General features: G+C 43.9%; 1 protein-coding gene across 1 annotated transcript; it reads left to right on the forward strand.

Moving 5' to 3' along the window:
- The first annotated feature begins 1,235 nt into the window (after positions 1 to 1,235).
- Positions 1,236 to 3,895, forward strand: LOC308650969 (speedy protein E4-like). The gene is made up of 2 exons (XM_081297567.1): positions 1,236 to 2,880; positions 3,632 to 3,895. The coding sequence occupies exons 1-2, from the start codon at positions 2,807 to 2,809 to the stop codon at positions 3,843 to 3,845; spliced, it is 288 nt and encodes a 95-aa protein (XP_081153693.1). The 5' UTR covers positions 1,236 to 2,806; the 3' UTR covers positions 3,846 to 3,895.
- Positions 3,896 to 17,979: the final 14,084 nt, after the last annotated feature.

The raw sequence follows: 17,979 nt of genomic DNA on the forward strand, positions 1-17,979 counted from the left end.
CAGTGGCATGTAGCCAATTAGATTTGCTAAACTGAGTGTTTCCATTTAACTTTTTCAAGTGATAATTCAGTGTGCGTGGGTTCTTTTGTACATACTGAGCTCCTTCTTGGGAGGTCATGTCATTTCTGCCCTCCCCCTTCTTCCTTGCCATACTCCTTAATCTCCCACTGCACTGAGCTCTGAAATGGAAATGCCCAGAGGTTGGGTATCTAACATGTGTTGTGTTGACAATGGAGAGAAGAACCCGGGTCTAGACAGAAGTGAAAAAGGGGTCAGAGACCCATAGGTTAGTTTGGCAAAGTGGACAGAGTTTGGATCAGTCACAACAGAGACCATCTCCTCTAGAACTCTAGGACAGGTGCACATACCAGTCTGACAGTTGCAGGTGTTTTCCTTCAAACTAGTGGCCAGGTTGGAATGAGTGATGACATCAGAGGCTTCCAACCTTCCTGATTGGAAGGGACAGACTCTGTGAACCACTGGCAGTGCAGTGGGCAACAGTTTGTCCTCAGAACTGTTCCTCACCTGATTTCTCCTGCTTGGAGAAGAGCAAACAGAGTCTTATTCAACCAAATTCTGGAAGAAGGCTTTGCCTTAGTAAGAACCTAGGTTTTGTAGAAGGAAGACAGAGTATGGGAGAACTTATGGCGGATCAACAAATCTCCCAGTCTGGGCAATCGCCTTCCCAGCGGAGCACCTCAGAATCCCACCTGGAAGTGGTGGTAGATGATGAGGTCCCAGGTCCATCAGGTGAGGGAGCTAGAGTGAGAACTGATTTGACATGATGACTGGTAAGGAGGAAGGAAGGGGTAGAGAAGCCAGGAAAGGTAGACTAAGGAGCCCACTTTTGAAGTTTGAAGTTCCTTGCCATGGGACAAGGAAGTCCACATGGATGGAAAATCTGTAGAGAAAGGAGTTGGGTTAGAAGATGAGATATAAGCATAGGAAGTAGGTAGAGGAGATGTAAAAAGGGTCACTCCACCCATGGAAGAAAGTGTCCATAATGAGGAAGAGTTTTGAGGAACAGGGAGAAGGGACACTGGTAAGGAGAATCAGGGGCACATGTTTATCAGCAAAGGGGAGAGGTTGAACAATAGCTCAGAAGAAGGTAACAGTTGAAGGTCTGGGGTGTGGGAGGTGAACTGGGATCAGATGATGAAAGGATGAATTCCAAATTCAGGAGCTTGACTCTGCTTCCTTTACTCAGCTCTGTGGGTAAAACCCTGCCTCCCATGTCGGTCCTCGAGGAAGAGAGAGTGGACCTCAGAATCTGAGGGAGACTCGGAGGATGATCTCCCAGGGATTTTTGATTCTATACTCCGGATAGAATCTGGTCTCCTGCCTGAGACCACTGGCATAAAGAGAAAGAGAGAGTCCTCCACTGAATCTGAGGATGAGCTGGAGGATCTGGAAAGTGAGCTAAATCACCCCTGGGATGTGGAGTCACTGTGTGACCACAAAATAAAACTCAAAAAACGGCGCATGGACTTGGTGCAACCAGAGCACCATGAGGTTTTCAACAGGCTTCTAGGTAGGGAGACACCCAGGTAGCGCCCTCCAATCCTGCTCTTTACACAAAGAGGGAACTTATAGCCTCTGCACTTTTCCAAAGAGCCCTGCTATCCCTGAGATCCCCATTCCTGGAGGACTCAGGACCCATGTACCCTGTGAAACTCTTAGATGATGGATGATTACATTACACCTGAAAAATGACCCTGCTTAGGATCACAGAGCTTGGTTCCAATTGTCCTCACTGATTGCAGACATTGTGGCTGTAATACATTTCATCCTCCCTGAGAGGTGGTTAACAGGACCATGTTCACACTGTTGTAACTATCAAATGAGAAATGACCTAATAACTCTGGTTCTAAGGTTATAAGGGGGGATGATGGGCCCCTACAGTTTACTAGAAGCTCTTACTCATACAGATACCTTTCTGTTACACAAACCCTCACTCAGTTGTTTCCCTGGTGGGGAGTCTCAGGTCCAAGCAACTTTCCCAGGAATGTTCCTGATCTCTTCCTATCCACCTCTATTGGGCAACAATCCCACACCTTCTCCAAGGGAGGTCCTGTTCTCCTCTCTGCTCTCTATCTCCCATTGAAGCCTCTCCTGGTTCCCAACTAACACCAGTGTTCTGCTCACAGAGGATCCTGTTGTCAAAAGATTCCTGGCCTGGGACAAGAACCTGAGGGTGTCTGACAAGGTGAGGTTGTTCTCCACTGGGAAGTGTTACTGATCCAGCACAGCCTGGATGAGGAGGGATTTCTAGCCCCATGGTCCTTCCCTCTGTCTCCACGTAGAGCCAACAAAATGTGCCAAGTCCTGGCTCCTTTGTGGCTTGTCACATCTCCCTTCAGGACCTAGCAGTTTCCTGCAGAGAGGATGGGTGGACCTTGCTTTTTCTTGGGGTGCTTTGGGCTTCAAGCCCAAGTCCACAGTCTTGCATGGCTACCCCCTTTTGCTTGTTGTCACCTGAGGTTCTGGGCTCCTCTCCTCTTTGCTCTCCTTGGGACCCCCCATTCTCCAGCTTACCCAAGACCCTCCTCACCCAGCTCACCTACATGCCTTTCCTCAAAAGGTCCCCTCAGAGCTGATCCTACAGTACACACTAAGCCTCCTCTTCCCCCGACTGCTCAGACTGTCACAGGTCCTTCCCCAAACCAGCAGGTCTCCTTACTTGGCGACCTTCTCTTAGGGGCACTCTTCACCCCAGACTCCCATTCCTCTGTCCCCTCTTTCCTCCTCTTCCAGGATGTGACCTCTCTCTGTGTTCTTCCTCTCTCTCCATCAGTACCTCCTGTCTATGGTCATAGCTTATTTTAGCCGAGCTGGCCTCTTCTCCTGGCAGTACCAGAGAATCCACTTCTTTCTGGCCCTGTGAGTATTTGGTCTCCTTCATCAATCAGGACTCACTACCTGGGAGGGTAGGAGGGGAGCAGAGGGGCACTAACCTTTCTTTGACTTTTAGCCTCTTTGTCCTGTTTGCTCCGTGTACACGAGAATCACAGCACTGTAGTATAGTTTGTTTTTCTTTTCCACACTTCCCTAGTCAAAGCAAACACACATGCTCCCTAAAGGCCAGTTGTTAAAGATTCAAGGAAACCAAGGAAACACAAAGCCCACCTGAGAGGAGTGGAGGAAAGCATGGGCACCTCCTATCCCTGGCAGAGACTGGAGGTGCAGCCACATCTGACTGCTCTTCCTTCCTGTATCTATACCAACATTGCTCTGTTTTCTGCCTCTGGATTTCCAAGACAGATGCCCAATTCCCAGCCTGACACAGGTCCAGTATAGGGTGGTCCCCTCTGGTTCTTCATACAGGAGTCTTCTCACATTTGTGGCTCTTTCTACACACCCCCTGAAAATTCTTCCAAGATGGGTCCAACCACCCCTTAGGCCTCTCCCACAACTGTGTTGCTCAATGCTTTCTAGAAAAAGGCTGGAGTCCTTCAGAAGGTGTGTGTCTGGCAGAGTCCTCTGGACCAAGGTGTGGTCCTCCATAACACTTAATAGGGCTGGTGCAGTCCTGTCTGAAGATGGTCCTCTGGGAGTCCATTTGGGAAGCTGACTCCAAGGGCAGGTCCTTCTTGGTTGTGCCTCTAAAGAGCAACCTGGTTTCTTTCCCCAGCTACCTGGCTAATGACATGGAAGAGGACAACCAGGCTCCTAAACAAGAGATCTTTCGTTTCCTCTATGGGAAGAGCTACGCCCAGCGTCCCCTGTTCCACAAACTGCGCTATCAGTTCATCTGCTCCATGGGCTGGAACACTCGGGTTTCCAAGGAGGAGTGTGAGGAGGTGAGTGGTGCTGTGTGTGCTTGTGGGGGGAGAGGGATGGGCTGACTGGAGAGACAGGAAGGTGGGTGGCTGCAGGTGGGCTCTGGGGAGGAGAAAGCTCAGGAGGGAGGGAAGGACTTCCTGTGCAGTCCTCAGTTTTGCATTCATCCATGTTACTAAGTATTCTTGATGGATCCAAGCAGAAATATTCCTAATGTTAAACCAGTATTCTACTTAAATCAGGGACAATGATAAAGCTTGTCTCTTGATAAAATCAACTTTTCAAATTTGATGGGAAGAGACACCAAAAGGATTCTATCTGTCAAAGCATCTTTATAAATGCTTAATTTAGTTATCTGATACAGGAAAATATATTCGATTTTTATTGAAAAGAAATCTGAAAATATGTCCCACATTTTATATAATATGATCCTGCTAAGTGTCATCCGTGTTAGTAATAACTGAAATAATGTTGTGATATCCATATATAGCTACTTCATTTGTCAGCAGGCTAAATAAATCTAATAATTACACCTTGCTATGTCACCTCCTTTGTAGTGACAGAACTTAGTTATTAGAATCAAGCCTCTCATCATTGTAGTTTTAGATATTTGCAGACTGTTGAATCACGGTGACTAGAAAGTCCAAATCAAGGTGAAGTAATTTTAAGGAATGGGAAAATAAATTAACCATAACTTCAAAACCCTCAATATCCTGTAAAGTCATCAGCTTTGGTGGGGGCTCTTTTCCTTTCCAGATTCAAGCTTATAATCCGGAGCTCTGGGTGTGGCGCCGAGATCGCACCCTCATTGCCTAGAAGTCCTGGTACCATGGAGGCCTGAGGGGAGGGACAAAACTCTGCATCCCTGGCTTGATGACAGAGTCAGTGATTATCTATTCAGGATGCTTGAGGACCTAACTTCTTGATCCACTCCTGTCCACCTCCACCCACAGCCACCCTCTGCAGATGGTGAAACAACCTGAATCTCCAAGTCAGCTTCATGGTCTCAAACCCCAACCACACAGATGACCCCCTAGAGGTGTGCTGGGTGCTCTGAGGCTGCTCAGCCAGACCTGAGAGAGAACAGTTTATCACTCAGGATGTGTAAAAATCCTTAACCCACAGCAATTGGGCCCACATGTCAGCTTTGATGAATGGTTGATCTTGGTCTAAAGTTAATATCCTTTAGCCATGAATCTCTCTCTCCTCCTGTAAATTCTCTTTTTACCTCTCCTTTTAATTCATCTTGGGTCACTTATCCCTTAAGGATACTAAGCACGGAGATAATTTATTTACAGGATTGTCACAGTTTTAGTACATATGATAAATGTTGTTTATTTTGAACTATGGTTATTTTAAATAGTTTTGAGATAGATGTTGTTCAGAAAATTGTTGTTTCTTATTGGTTTTGTGATTAGTGTTATAACATGTTTGTGTACATAAATATTTCTCTCAAGATTTTAATCTTTTTATCTATTACTTTTATACCTCAGTAGTATTATCCCATAGTCTTATAAATATAGTTTTTATTTGATGTTCAATCATCAATATTGTGACTATTGAGCTGCTAGTATTTAACTTACCTTGACATGTTTTCTGTCATTTTTAAATATGTATCATTCGAGAGCACATGTGTTATGTGCTTGTGAAGAGCACAGCACAGTGCATTTGTGAAAAAACTGAATAAAGTTGAAAATCTCCTTACCTTAATGATACATATGATCATGTCATTCCAGATTGGTTGTTCGCTGTCAAATGATACTGCTGTTTAACAGTGTTGTTTTTAATTGACCAAATTTGTAACCTGTGGGGGAGAAAACCACCTCAATTATTTTTCATGTAGCAGAACAACAGAGAAGGTTGTAGAACTTAAACTAGAGACTGGAAACAGGAAACACAGGGAGGATGTTGCAAGAGAGAACACAGGAAGAATAAAAGAAAATTCTGGAGGAATTCCAAAGCCAAGGTAAAAGTAAAACTTCCTGGTCAAAGTCCAAAGACAGGGACACCCAGGGAATAAAAGACTTTGCTACTTGAGTCACAATGGGAGTCTTTCCTGAAACCTATGTATGTTTCTAGTTTTACATAAGTGAAGGAAATCCAAAGGGTCTTGTTGAAATAGAAACTCATGAAGGAAAATGAAGGTACTAGAGCAGGTTGTGAGGAGAATGAGATGATAGGAAGTGCTAAGGTTGCTAAATAGATAGGCACAGAGAGGAAAGAACTAAGAGTGTGGGCACCGAATTACTGCAGACAAGCATCTTGGGAGATGGGAGAGAATATGGAAGCAGCTGTGGAAAGAAGCAGGTGAAGAAAAGTATCAGCAAGAAGTTAAACCAAAGTTAAAGAGAGGTTGCAACAGAGCCAGTGATGAGATGTGATGTGGGGTTAAAGAGGTAAGTGGAAATGATGTGAAGAGGTTAGAAAGGACCAACATGGAACAAGCTTAAGGTTGGTTGAATGTGTTAAAAGAGGGATGGTGGTTGGGTGAGTTGAGCAAGTGAACAGGTATAAGTTCCTTGAAGGAAGAAGTCACTAAAGACTGGCACTGTGCAATGCAATTCTGATGCTGATCAATTGCATGGAGGTCACATGCTACAGATTGAGGCTGCAAGCCCCCTCTACACTGCCCTGTCTTCAGAAACAAGCTGTAAGTTCCAGGTTTCCCAGGCCATTCACACTTCTCACCACTGGTGTATATTTGGGGATTCCCATGATCCTACTGTATAATTCTCTATAATATCTCACTGAGGTTAGAAGAGCACAATCCTATAATTACTGATTTGTCATGTAAAAAAGGACACAAACTGGGACCAGCTAACATAAGAGATAAGAGGCACATGGCTGGAGGTCTAGGAGGGTCTGAATAAAGGCTGTCATATCCTCTGGATGTAACATCTTCAGAGGACATGGATGTATATGACCTACCAGGGAAGCTGACCTTGGTTTCAGCTGAGTTTTTATAGGAATTTAACTAAGCATTTGGCATGAGTTGGATGAGCAGAGCAATAAACTAGGCTCAAGTGCTGCTCTCTGGGTACTTACCACAGAGTGTGGGAGACAGGTTAGTGTCCAGGAAGTAAGACAAGGGCAGGTGGTACGGATAGAGATGGGGGAATCACGATGTGAACTATGTAGCGGGAGGGTGGCATCAGGCAGCATCAGGGTCTCCAGACTGTTTTTTTTTTCCTGATCCCCATGTGTGAGGTGCCCTTTAGAAGACCCTGACCAGCAAAGCCTTCTTGAGGAAAGGCCTGTCTTGGGTAATGCTGGGCAGGCAAGCACTAAACTCTGATTTTGGGGCCCACCGGGAGGCTTCCTTTCTGACCCCACCTAAGTTGGCCTTCCTATTCCCACTGTAAGACTGAGTTCCTGGCCACACCAGAAGTCCACTTGCACAGCTCACCGGAAATCCATGTTCCTGGGCTCACAGCAGGTCTGAAGGCAAGTACTTGATTTTACTTCCCAAGAGGCTATGCACCCGGGGTCACTCCCACTTAGGGACTATCTGAAACATGCCTGCTTCGTCTAACAGTTCAGAGGAGATATGCTGTGAGCACTGGCTCCCTACAGGCCTCCCACATTTCTCCCCAGGTTTCTCCTTAGATCAAGGGAATGTCTAGAATGCATTTTCTTGGTGTGGTGTTTTTCCTGATTGCATCTTGATTCAGTTTAGGTTACACACATCTATACATGTGGTAAAACGGTAAAATACCTACAGACTTCTTGCATAGATGACAATTTCCTAATGTACAGTCTTGTCATGCACATGCATTGGGGGATACTGCATGAATGGTACATTGAACCTGTGTGTTTTGTCATTACAAGTTTCCTTGAAACTGTATTTTGATATAATAAAGCAAAAAATTCGAAACAAGCATTTATCTTGACTAAAAATTCCAGAGCTTGGAGAGCACTGTTTAACTCTCATTTTATGGATCTTTGGGAAAGACTGCTCTTATCTATAGCAGCCTGGCAGATTTCTAGAGGGAAGGGCTGGGTTGGTCCTTCTGGAAAAAGTCACAGAAACATCTCATTATTTTGGTGATGATTAAATGGGCATGAGGCTTGATATCTTATTTAGAATAGCCATTTATTTACTTATTTTTTAACTGCCAGGGATGGAATCCAGGCTACATGCATGCTAGCAATTCATGTACTACTGAGTTATACCCCTAGTCTCCATGAAGAAAATTGAGCTCACAGTTCTGTAAGTCCAAGAGCACAGTGCTGGAATACTAGCATTTCCTCCAGCTCCCCAGACATCACAATGTGGTGCAGAAGTAGAAAGGGAGCAGGCCAAGTGCAAGAGGAGTCATATGCATGGTGTAGACTCCCTAAATAACAACCTGTTCTCATAACTCAGCATTTGAGATCTGCATTAATGCCTTCTGAGGTGAGTGTCCCCATGATCTAATTACCTTCCATTTGGCATCACACATAAAAGGTTCCACCACCTCAATACTGCCACACTGGGGAACAAGTTTAGGCACTTGGACCACTGGGAGGCACATATCTAGTTTCAGTAAGCTGTCTTCCTTTGTTCCATTTCCTGTGTTCTCCTTTTCTGTAGGCTCTCTCTTTACATTATTTTTTTATTTTCTTATTTAATATTTATTTTTTAGTTGTAGTTGGACACAATACCTTGATTTTTATGTATTTATTTTATGTGGTGCTGAGGATCGAACCCAGGGCCTCACCCATGCTAGGGGGCGCTCTACCACTGAGCCCCACCTCCAGCCCCTCTCTTCACATTCTTGATTGTTTCCTTTGCTGTCAGGAAGATTTTTAGTTTGAAATTTATGGTATTCTTCATGGAAATTTACATCATGTTTTTAATAAGGCATTCAATACCAATTATTTGCAACAAATTGGTAAACTGACATGTGTTTATGAAATATTGCTTTTAGTTCAGTTGGGATACCTCTAGCTATAAGTTACTCAATCTAAAGGTAGGAAGGACCTGTACAGGGGGGCCGGTTGTGAGAAGTGAATGGGCATCAGGATTCTCATAGCATCACCTCCTCGGTGGAGGAGTGGACAAGCAGCAGCACACTACACAGCCATCCTGATCTCTCCCAGAGCAGCAAGGAAGCACTTCCACAGAAACTTCCAGCACATGCTCCTGATTTTCAGTGGCCCACACTGGGTCCCATATCCACTCCTGAACCAGTCACCCATATGTGAGGACTGTGTGAGCTCGGCTCATGCCAACTTTTCTGACATCCTTGGTGTTGAGGGCTGGGGTGGACTAAACAAAGCAGGGCTCTGTTTGGAGGAGGTTGTGGGACAGGCAACCCACAACACCTGCATGACCTGCAGAGGACTCCTGGACTCTGACCAGGAGTGTGATGGTGCTGGCATCATGTCAGGACCTGCACTCTATCATCCCTTGTATTATTAACCTTCCAGTTTTCCACCCACAATTGATAAGCATCTTCCTTCATCCTGACTCAAGACAAAAAAAATCCTCAAATCCTTTGGATGGTGACTTGTTATACAGCCCTTCTGCCTGGTCAATTTAAAAAATTTCCTACGTATATTTTTAATCACAGAATGCTCAGCTCACGGTGAACCACAGCAATCAGAGAAGATTCCAACATTTCCAGAGATATTTCCAAAGAAATGATTGCAGAAATCTCTAGTGTATAGGGAAAATTATCATAAGGAATAGCTGGAGGGGCTGGGGGTGTAGTTCATTGGTAGACTGTTGTTAACATGTGTAAGGCCCTGGGTTCGATCCCCAGATCCAAAAAGGAAAAAAAAAAAGGGAGTGCTTAGAATCAGCATAACTCTAACTCATTGAGAAAAGAAAAAATAAACTTGTTTACACTTTTACAGAAGTAGACAATTCTCCAAAAGTGATATAAAAAAAGTGATATGGCCAATAAGCACACAAAAGGATGGTCAATGCCATTAGTTACCAAAGAAATGCAAATCAAAACCACAGGATGCCACTTCCTGCTCACTAGGATGCATATAATCAGAAAGTCTGAGAATAATGTGTTGGCGAAGATGAGAAATTAGAACCCTTCTACCTTGCTGTTGGGAAAGTAAAAGGAACATCTGCTCAGAAGTCTGGCAGTTCCTAAAAAGGTTAAACGTTGAGTTACCACATGACCCAGCAACTCCACTCCCAGGTGCATACCTGAGAGAAATGAAAACATATGTCTGTACAAAACCTTGTGTGCAAATATTCATAGCAGCAGCATTATTGGTATCAAGTGAATAAATGTAGTCTATCCCTTCAGTGTAACCTTATTCAGCCATAGAAGAAATGAAGTACTGAACATATAACACGAATGAACCATGAAAACATTTTGCTAAGAATCCAGACCAAAAGTCCACTTATATGAGGTTCAGAGTAGGGAACTCTGTGGAGACAGAATGCAGATGAGTGGATTAGGGCTGGGTGAACTGGGAGAAATGAGTGATTATTAATAGTTACAGACAGGATTTTTTTTTTTTTAGAGAGAGAGAATTTTTTCAAATATTTATTTTTCAGTTTTTGGCGGACACAACATCTTTGTTTGTATGTGGTGCTGAGGATTGAACCCGGGCCGCACGCATGCCAGGCAAGCGCGCTACGGCTTGAGCCACATCCCCAGCCCCAGACAGGATTTCTTTTGGAAGTGATGAAAATGTTCTTCAGTTGATTGTGGTGATAGTTACACAACTCTGACATGTACTAAAACCCACCAAATTATACACTTCAAATGGGTGAGTCTCGTGGTATGTAAATTATATCTTAATAAGGCTATTAAAATAAAAAGGAATAGGTGTCCATTTAAAAAGTCTACTCATTACCTTTCATGCTGACACACACAATGCCCAACACAGTACCTATAACAACTGTCAGGAGGATCATGAGGACAATCAAGTAACAGAGAAGGATTTTATCAGCACATCTAGTCTCCCTTTGGGAATAACATATAAAGTCAGAATGCCAATCCACCTGTCCAGAAACAGGGAGGGTAGGAAGTAACTCCAAGGAGCTGCTTTGTAAAACAGGATACAAAGAAGTAAAGGGAGTTGGGCTGGGGTTGTGGCTCAGCAGTAGAGTGCTCATCTAGCATGTGTGAGGACCTGGGTTCCATCCTCAGCACCACATAAAAATAAATAAATAAAATCAAGGTATTGTGTCCAACTATACCTAAAAAATAAATATTAAAAAAAGAAGTAAAGGAAGTTAATATTTTTCAAAACAAAGTAAGGCTTACTGTGGAATAGAATTTTCTTCAATAAAAGATACACTAAGTCAACCAAAGAGTATGGTGCTCTCTGTCTTTTTCACTTTCCATGCTTATAGCATTGCTCTTATTCTATGATTGCTATATTCTGTTTAAATGCACTTAAATCTATAAGCAAGCAGATTAATGTCAACTGCTGGAAAACTGACATCATATGCAACAAGTAAACCAACAAACTATGTTTGCTAAATTACTAGCAAGATAATTTGTACATCTGTGGATTAACAAGATCAACACACATTGAATCTGACCCAAGAGGGTTGGAACAGAACAGAGACGCAAAGATGTTCATGGTGAGCACTGCAAAAAAATCAAAAGGACAAGACTTGTGGTCTTATTTTCTCTGACAAGTGGATGCTGATCCATAATGGAGGGCGGGGGCGGTAGGGAAGAATGGAGGAACTTTGGATTGGGCAGAGGGGAGTGAAGGGAGAGGAGAGGGTGTGAGAGTGGGAAGGATGGTGGAATGAGACCCACCTTATTACCTTATGTTCAGTTATAATTACATGACAGTGTGACTCTGCACCATGGACAGCCAGAGGTATAAAGTTGTGCTCAAAAAAAAAAAATTTTTTTTTTCAAAGGCATTGGCAGGAGATCCATGAAGCTGAAAGCTGAGCTCCAGCCACCTCTGCCAGGCAGGTCTCCAGGTTCTGCTTGAACCTGGTCTGTGTCTAGAACTCAAATCACTTCATGTCCCCACTGAAGTCCCATTTCCACCGTGACGGGGGCACCTTCATTAAACTGTAATGCAAAGTGTAAAAAACAAACAAACAAAAAAACACCTATAAAGAGGAAAAAAATAAAGTAAAAGATGTAAACGCAGCCACCAAGTCACTTGGTCGGCAAGCCTCGCAGGTGCGGCGGGCGGCGGGCGGCGGGCGGCGGGCGGCGGGCGGCGGGCGGCGGGCGGCGGGCGGCGGGCGGCGGGCGGCGGGCGGCGGGCGGCGGGCGGCGGGCGGCGGGCGGCGGGCGGCGGGCGGCGGGCGGCGGGCGGCGGGCGGCGGGCGGCGGGCGGCGGCGGGCGGGTCAGTGCGCGTGCGCGCGCCTCGGTCCTGAGCGAGCATGCGCAGTGCCCCACCTTGTGCGCCTGTGCGAAGTACCGGCGGATTTGCTTGTGGAGTCCGGGGAGGTGTGAGGCGCTGGCGTCGTCTGACGGTTGCTGCTCTTTGGCCGTCGCTTGCCGGCTATGACTTGGTTTTCCCTGCGTTCTTCAAGCTGTTCCTGCGAGCGCTGTCCTGGACGGCGACGAGGAGCAGGGAGGCGAGCCGTCACCTGAGTCGCCAGCCTCCCGAGTACTGACGCGGTCACGACGGTGGCCTTTTAGTCCGTTGCCTGGTCCTCACCATGGCGGAGCAGGTAGGTGCGGTTGCTGTCCCCGCTTTACGGACGTCAGACCGAGGCCGGGAGGAGGGGGGGGCCGTGTCGCGGTCACATCCGCGGCCCAGAGGTCAGCGCTGCAGGGCAGGAGCACGGGCTGCCACGCGGAGGACTGGTGGAGCGGGCGTCATTACAGACCCAAAATGGCGGCCTCGAATTTTCTCCAGCTGTTATGAGGAGACGCCTCAGAAAGCACTGAAAGTGCTAATTTCAAATCAAAAGAGAGCTTTATTTACTTGGCCAGGGACTGTCACCCATGGTGGAGACTTAAGCTCTGTGGGAGGACAGCAGCTTTCTGGTTCATCCAAAGGGAATATAAGCACAAAATCCACAACTCAGTGACTTGCTTATCATCATGTAAACTAGCCAGTCATAGAAATTAAAACATTAGTAAGTGGGACCTGTGGGCTCCAGGCAGGACTGGAATTTTCCAGTCAGCAAGCCAGCTGATAAACAGAAGCAAAAAAAGCATTAGCTTTGCAGTTCAGTTGACCACAGTCCTGGGTTCAAGCAGGTGCTGGACAGTCGCTTCCAATTTGGGTGGGGGTTGCGGGGGGCTGAGAATCTACTTCAAAGTCATATAGACCCACAAGTGTACTCAGACCCAGGATGTAGCTCACCATGACTACCACTGAATCCTGATTAGGGTACAATTTGTGGGGTACAAAGTACAGAAAAACAATTTTTATAAGAAAACAGCTTTTGTAACAGTTTTTTATAGAAGGCAGCAACATGGAGTCTTAGGCCTGTCTATGACAGTTCTTGCTTCATAATTGTCTTATCTCACTTATCAAACTCATATCTATAAGCTATATTTTAAACTAATATGTAATCTAATTTACACTCCTACTGATTGTATTTATCAGTTCACACCACAACAGAGCCAGGTGCACTTGCATGGTTCCCACTTTTCGGGAGAGCAGAGCTCCTGCCCTGCAAGACAGAAGTAGGAAATAATGCCCTTCCTTGCCCTTCTTGAGCTGGGGGTGGCAGAATTTCTCAAGAAGCAGAATGGCTCTGCATATGTGTGTTGTTCCCGAGTGTGGAACCAGTGGGGAGCGCCACAGGTGCATGAAGTCCACTTGCAAAGGGTGTGGGCAAAGAATAATATGGTTCTGAAAAAGTAGATTCTGAAGGGGAAAGGGATTTCAAAACAAGAAATGTGATCTGCTTTCCAGGAACTTTGTAGTTTTTAGGGCCAGGTTTTTCAGAGATCATTTCCCTATTATTTTGTGTAGACATGGCGACCTGATAGCACAAAACTGATGAAAAACACAAGCACTCAACTACTGTGCTAAATTCCAGTCCCCCAGTTCCGCTTCTTATCTGGGCTTGAATCTTTAATAGGGCAGTCTTGCCTTTTGCTAAAATATCTATAGAGATGGGTCAGACTTCTTATTACTTTGTGTTGTTCACTGCTGTCTTTAATTATTCTGCAGTGAGTTATAACATCATAGTTATAAAACCACAGGACTTCTCCTTTTGAGTTTTATCAGTGCTCACCATGAACATGTTTGCATCTGTGTTCAGTGCCTTCCCTCTTGGTTCAGATTCAATGTGTGTTGATCTTGTTAATCCACAGATGTATAAATTTTCTGTTTAATAATTTAGCAAACATGTAGTTTATTGGTTTACCAGTTGCATATTTCTGAGTCATATCAAGCAGTTTTCCAGCAGCTGACATTATATTTTCATCCTTGTGGCTAGAAATGGATTTAAATAGACTATAATAGACATAAAATAAGAACAATGATATAAACTTAGAAAGTGAAAAAGAAAGAAAGCCATACTCTTTCATTGACTTAGTGTATGTTTTTTTTTTTTCAAGGAAACAGTTTATTAAAGATAATGTTCATCTGGTTTGTAGTGCATGCCTGTGATGCCAACCAACTACTTGGCTGAGGTTAGAGGATATCTAGTGCAGAGAACCATCTTCCCATGCAGATATCAGCAATGGCTAAGCCTCCAGCAGTTCCCCACATTCCCGGTTCCTTTTGGGGGCCCAGTGGTAACAGGGATCTAAGGCACATGAGAATCCAGAGAATATCTAAAGTCTGTAAAAACCCTGAATCCCCTTTGTAAGTGAAGGATTTGGATTGGAAATTTCCCAAATTGGAACATTAATGTCAAAACCATTGGCCACTAGAAATTAGGCATATGGAAAATAGGCTAGAGTTAGGTGTCACAGCTGGGTACCTAGTAATAATGTCTCTAGGGAAAACCAGATTCCCTTTTCACCCCAGCCTGTCCTCTTTGGATAGTGAGGCAGAGGCAGGATTTTCTCTGTACCCCAGTACAGACCCTCTCATTCAATATGCTAGTTTTATTTTGATCTGAAGAATTAGCTTAGGCCACGCTGGGCATGGTGGCTCAATCCTGTAATCTCCAGCGACTCAGGAGAGACGAAGGGAGGACTGCAACAATTCTAGGCCAGCCTGGACAACTTAGACCATCTCTAAAGGGCTGGGGATGTAGCTCAGTGGTTAACACCCCTGGGTGTTAGCTTACTTTGGGAGTCTTATTTTTGTAGGGTGGGCAGAAGTGCAGAAGCCGCAAACCTCCAAAAGTGGGGGCTATTGCAGGTCAAAGGCACACAGGCTCCCAGGGTGCCTCCTCAAATAGCAGACTTAGTATGTCTTTATATTAATGAAAATTATATTCCATAGTCAGGGTTACCTTGTTTTGGAAAATATTACCTCCTTTTACTTCTTTGTATCATGTGTTACAAAGCAGCTCTTTCGATTCCATTTCTGACCCTCCCTATTTCTGGACAGGTGGATTGGCATTTTGACTTCACATGTCATGCAGCAAAGGAGATTTGATGTGCTTGTGGAATCCTGCTCAACAGTTACTTGATCTTCCTCAGGGTCCTCCTGGCAGTTGTTATAGCTCTTGTGTTAACCATCATGTGTGTCACCGTGAAAGGTAAAGGATAGCCTTTTCTATTTGACACCTATTTCATTTTATTTTAATAGTTTATTGAGATGTAATTTGCATACCCTGTGATCCACCCATTTAAAGTATACAACTCAGGGTTTTTAGTACATGTCAGAGTTGTGTAACTATCACCACAATCAACTTCCAAACATTTCATCACTTCCAAAAGAAATCCTGTCAGTACCAATTAGCATCCCCCCCCCCCCCCCCGCCAGTTCACCAAGCCCTAGGCACCCACTCATCTGCATTCTGTCTCCATAGATTTGCCTATTCTGGACATCAGAGAAGTGGAATTATCCACTATGTTATCTTTTAGTCTGGCTTCTTAGCATAATGTTTTCATGGTTCACCCATGTTATTCATGCTTAGACCTTTATTCCTTCTTATGGCTGATTAAATTTACATTGAAGGGACCCCATTTTACTCATCAGTTGGTGAATATTTGAGTATTTCTCTTTTTAAATATTACCAGTAATGCTGCTATGAATATTTGCACACAAGTTTTTGTACAGACGTGTGTTTTCATTTCTCTCAGGTATATATCTGGGAGTGGAGTTGCTGGGTCATGTGGTAACTCTACATTTAACCTTTTTTTAAAAAATATTTTTTAGTTGTCAATGGACCTTTATTCATTTGTATACGGTGCTGAGAATCTAATCCAGTGTCTGACACATGCCAGGCAAGTGCTCTACCACTGAACCACAACCCCAGCCGCTCTACATTTAACCTTTTGAGGAACTGTCGGACTTCTGAGCAGCTGCACCTTTTACTCTCCCATCAACAGTGTAATTTCTCATCCTAACCAACACATTATTTGACTTCCTGATTATAGACATCCTAGTGATCAGGAAATGGTATCTAGTAGTTTTGATTTGCATTTTTTGATGACTAATTGACTAAACGGTGTTGACCTTTCATGTGCTCATTGGCCATCAGTTTTGGAGAACTGTCTAATTCTGTAAAAGGATAAACAAGTTTATTTATCTCTTTATTAATGAGTTAGAGTTATACTGATTCTGTGCCACCCCCTTTATTTTGTTTTGGTGCTGGGGATTGAATCCAGGGTCTTGCACATGGTAACCAAAATCTATCAGTGAACTATACCACTAGCCCTTCTGTCTAATCTTTTTGATAATTCTTCCAACATATTACAGATTTATGCAATCATTTCTTAGAAAATATCTCTGGAAATATTGGAATCTTCCCCTCTTTGATCGCAGTAGTTCACAGTGAGCTAAGCATTCTGTGGCTAATAAAAAAGGGCATAGGAAATTTTAAAAATTGAGTCTCTTCTCTTAGCTGGTCCCAATTTGTGTCCTTTTTTACATGACAAATCAGTAATTATAGGATTTGTGCTCTCCTAACCTCAGTGAGATGTTATAGAAAATTATACAATAGGATCATGGGAATCCCCGAATTTGCAGCCATTGGTGAGAAGTTCGAGTGGCCTGGGAAATCCGGAGCTTATGGCTGATGTCTAAAAAGAAGATGGTGTAGGGGCGGCCTTTGGCCTCAACTGGTAGCACATGACCTCCATGTGGTTGATCAGCATCAGATTTGCTTTACACAGTGCTGTCTTTAATGACTTCTTCCTTCTTGGTACTTTTACCTCTGAAGTTACTCCACTCACTCAACCACCATCCCTCTTTTAACACATTCAACCAATCTTAAGCTCATTCCATGTTGGTCCCTTCCAGTCCCTTCACATCATCTCCACTTGCCTCTCTAACCCCACATCACATCACATTGATGATTCTGTTGCCATCTCTCTTTAGCTTTGTTTTTCTTCTGGCTGATACTTTGCTTTACCTGCTTCTTTCCAGCTGTTCCAATATTCTCTGATGCTCTCATCTCTCAAGGTGCTTGTCTACAGTCATTCATTGCCCAAACACTTAGCTCTTTCCTCTCTGTGCCTTCTATTTACCAGCTCGAGCTCTTCCTATCATCTCATTCTTCTCCCAACCTGCTATAGTACCTTCATTTCCCTTCACAAGTTTCTATTTCAAGAAGACTCTTTGGATTTTCTTCTCACATGTAAAACTAGAAACACAGGTTGTGGAGAAGACTCCCATTTTGACTCAAGTAGCAAAGACTACTATTCCCCCTGTGTCTCTTACCTTGGACATTACCAGGAAGCCATCTCCTCTTAATATGCTCTCCTCGATTTTGGATTTAAGATTATTGTACAGCTTCCTTTAAATTTTCTTTCGCTCTTCCTGTGTTGTCTCTCTCAGTGACTTCCTGTGTTTCCTCTTCCAGTCTCTAGTTTAAGTTCTGCACCCTTCTCTGTTATTTCGCTACCTAAAAAAATAACTGAGGTGTTTTTCTCCCACAGGTAAGAAATTTGGTCAATTAACAACAACCCTGTATTGTTTGACAACAAAAAAATAATCCAGAATGACAAGATCATGTGCATCATTACAGTAAGAAGATTTTCAATTTTATTCAGTTTCCTCACAAATGCACTGTGCTGTACTCTTCACAAGCACATAACACATGTGTTCTCTAACAATAAACACTACAGAAAAACATTTAAAGAAAAGTTAAATAACAGCAGCTTGATATTCACCATAATGATGATAGAACATCAAATTAAAATGTTATATTTATTAGATTATGGGTTAATACCACT

This window comes from Spermophilus citellus, assembly GCF_964194105.1.
Source record: "Spermophilus citellus genome assembly, chromosome: 6".
NCBI lineage: Eukaryota > Metazoa > Chordata > Mammalia > Rodentia > Sciuridae > Spermophilus > Spermophilus citellus.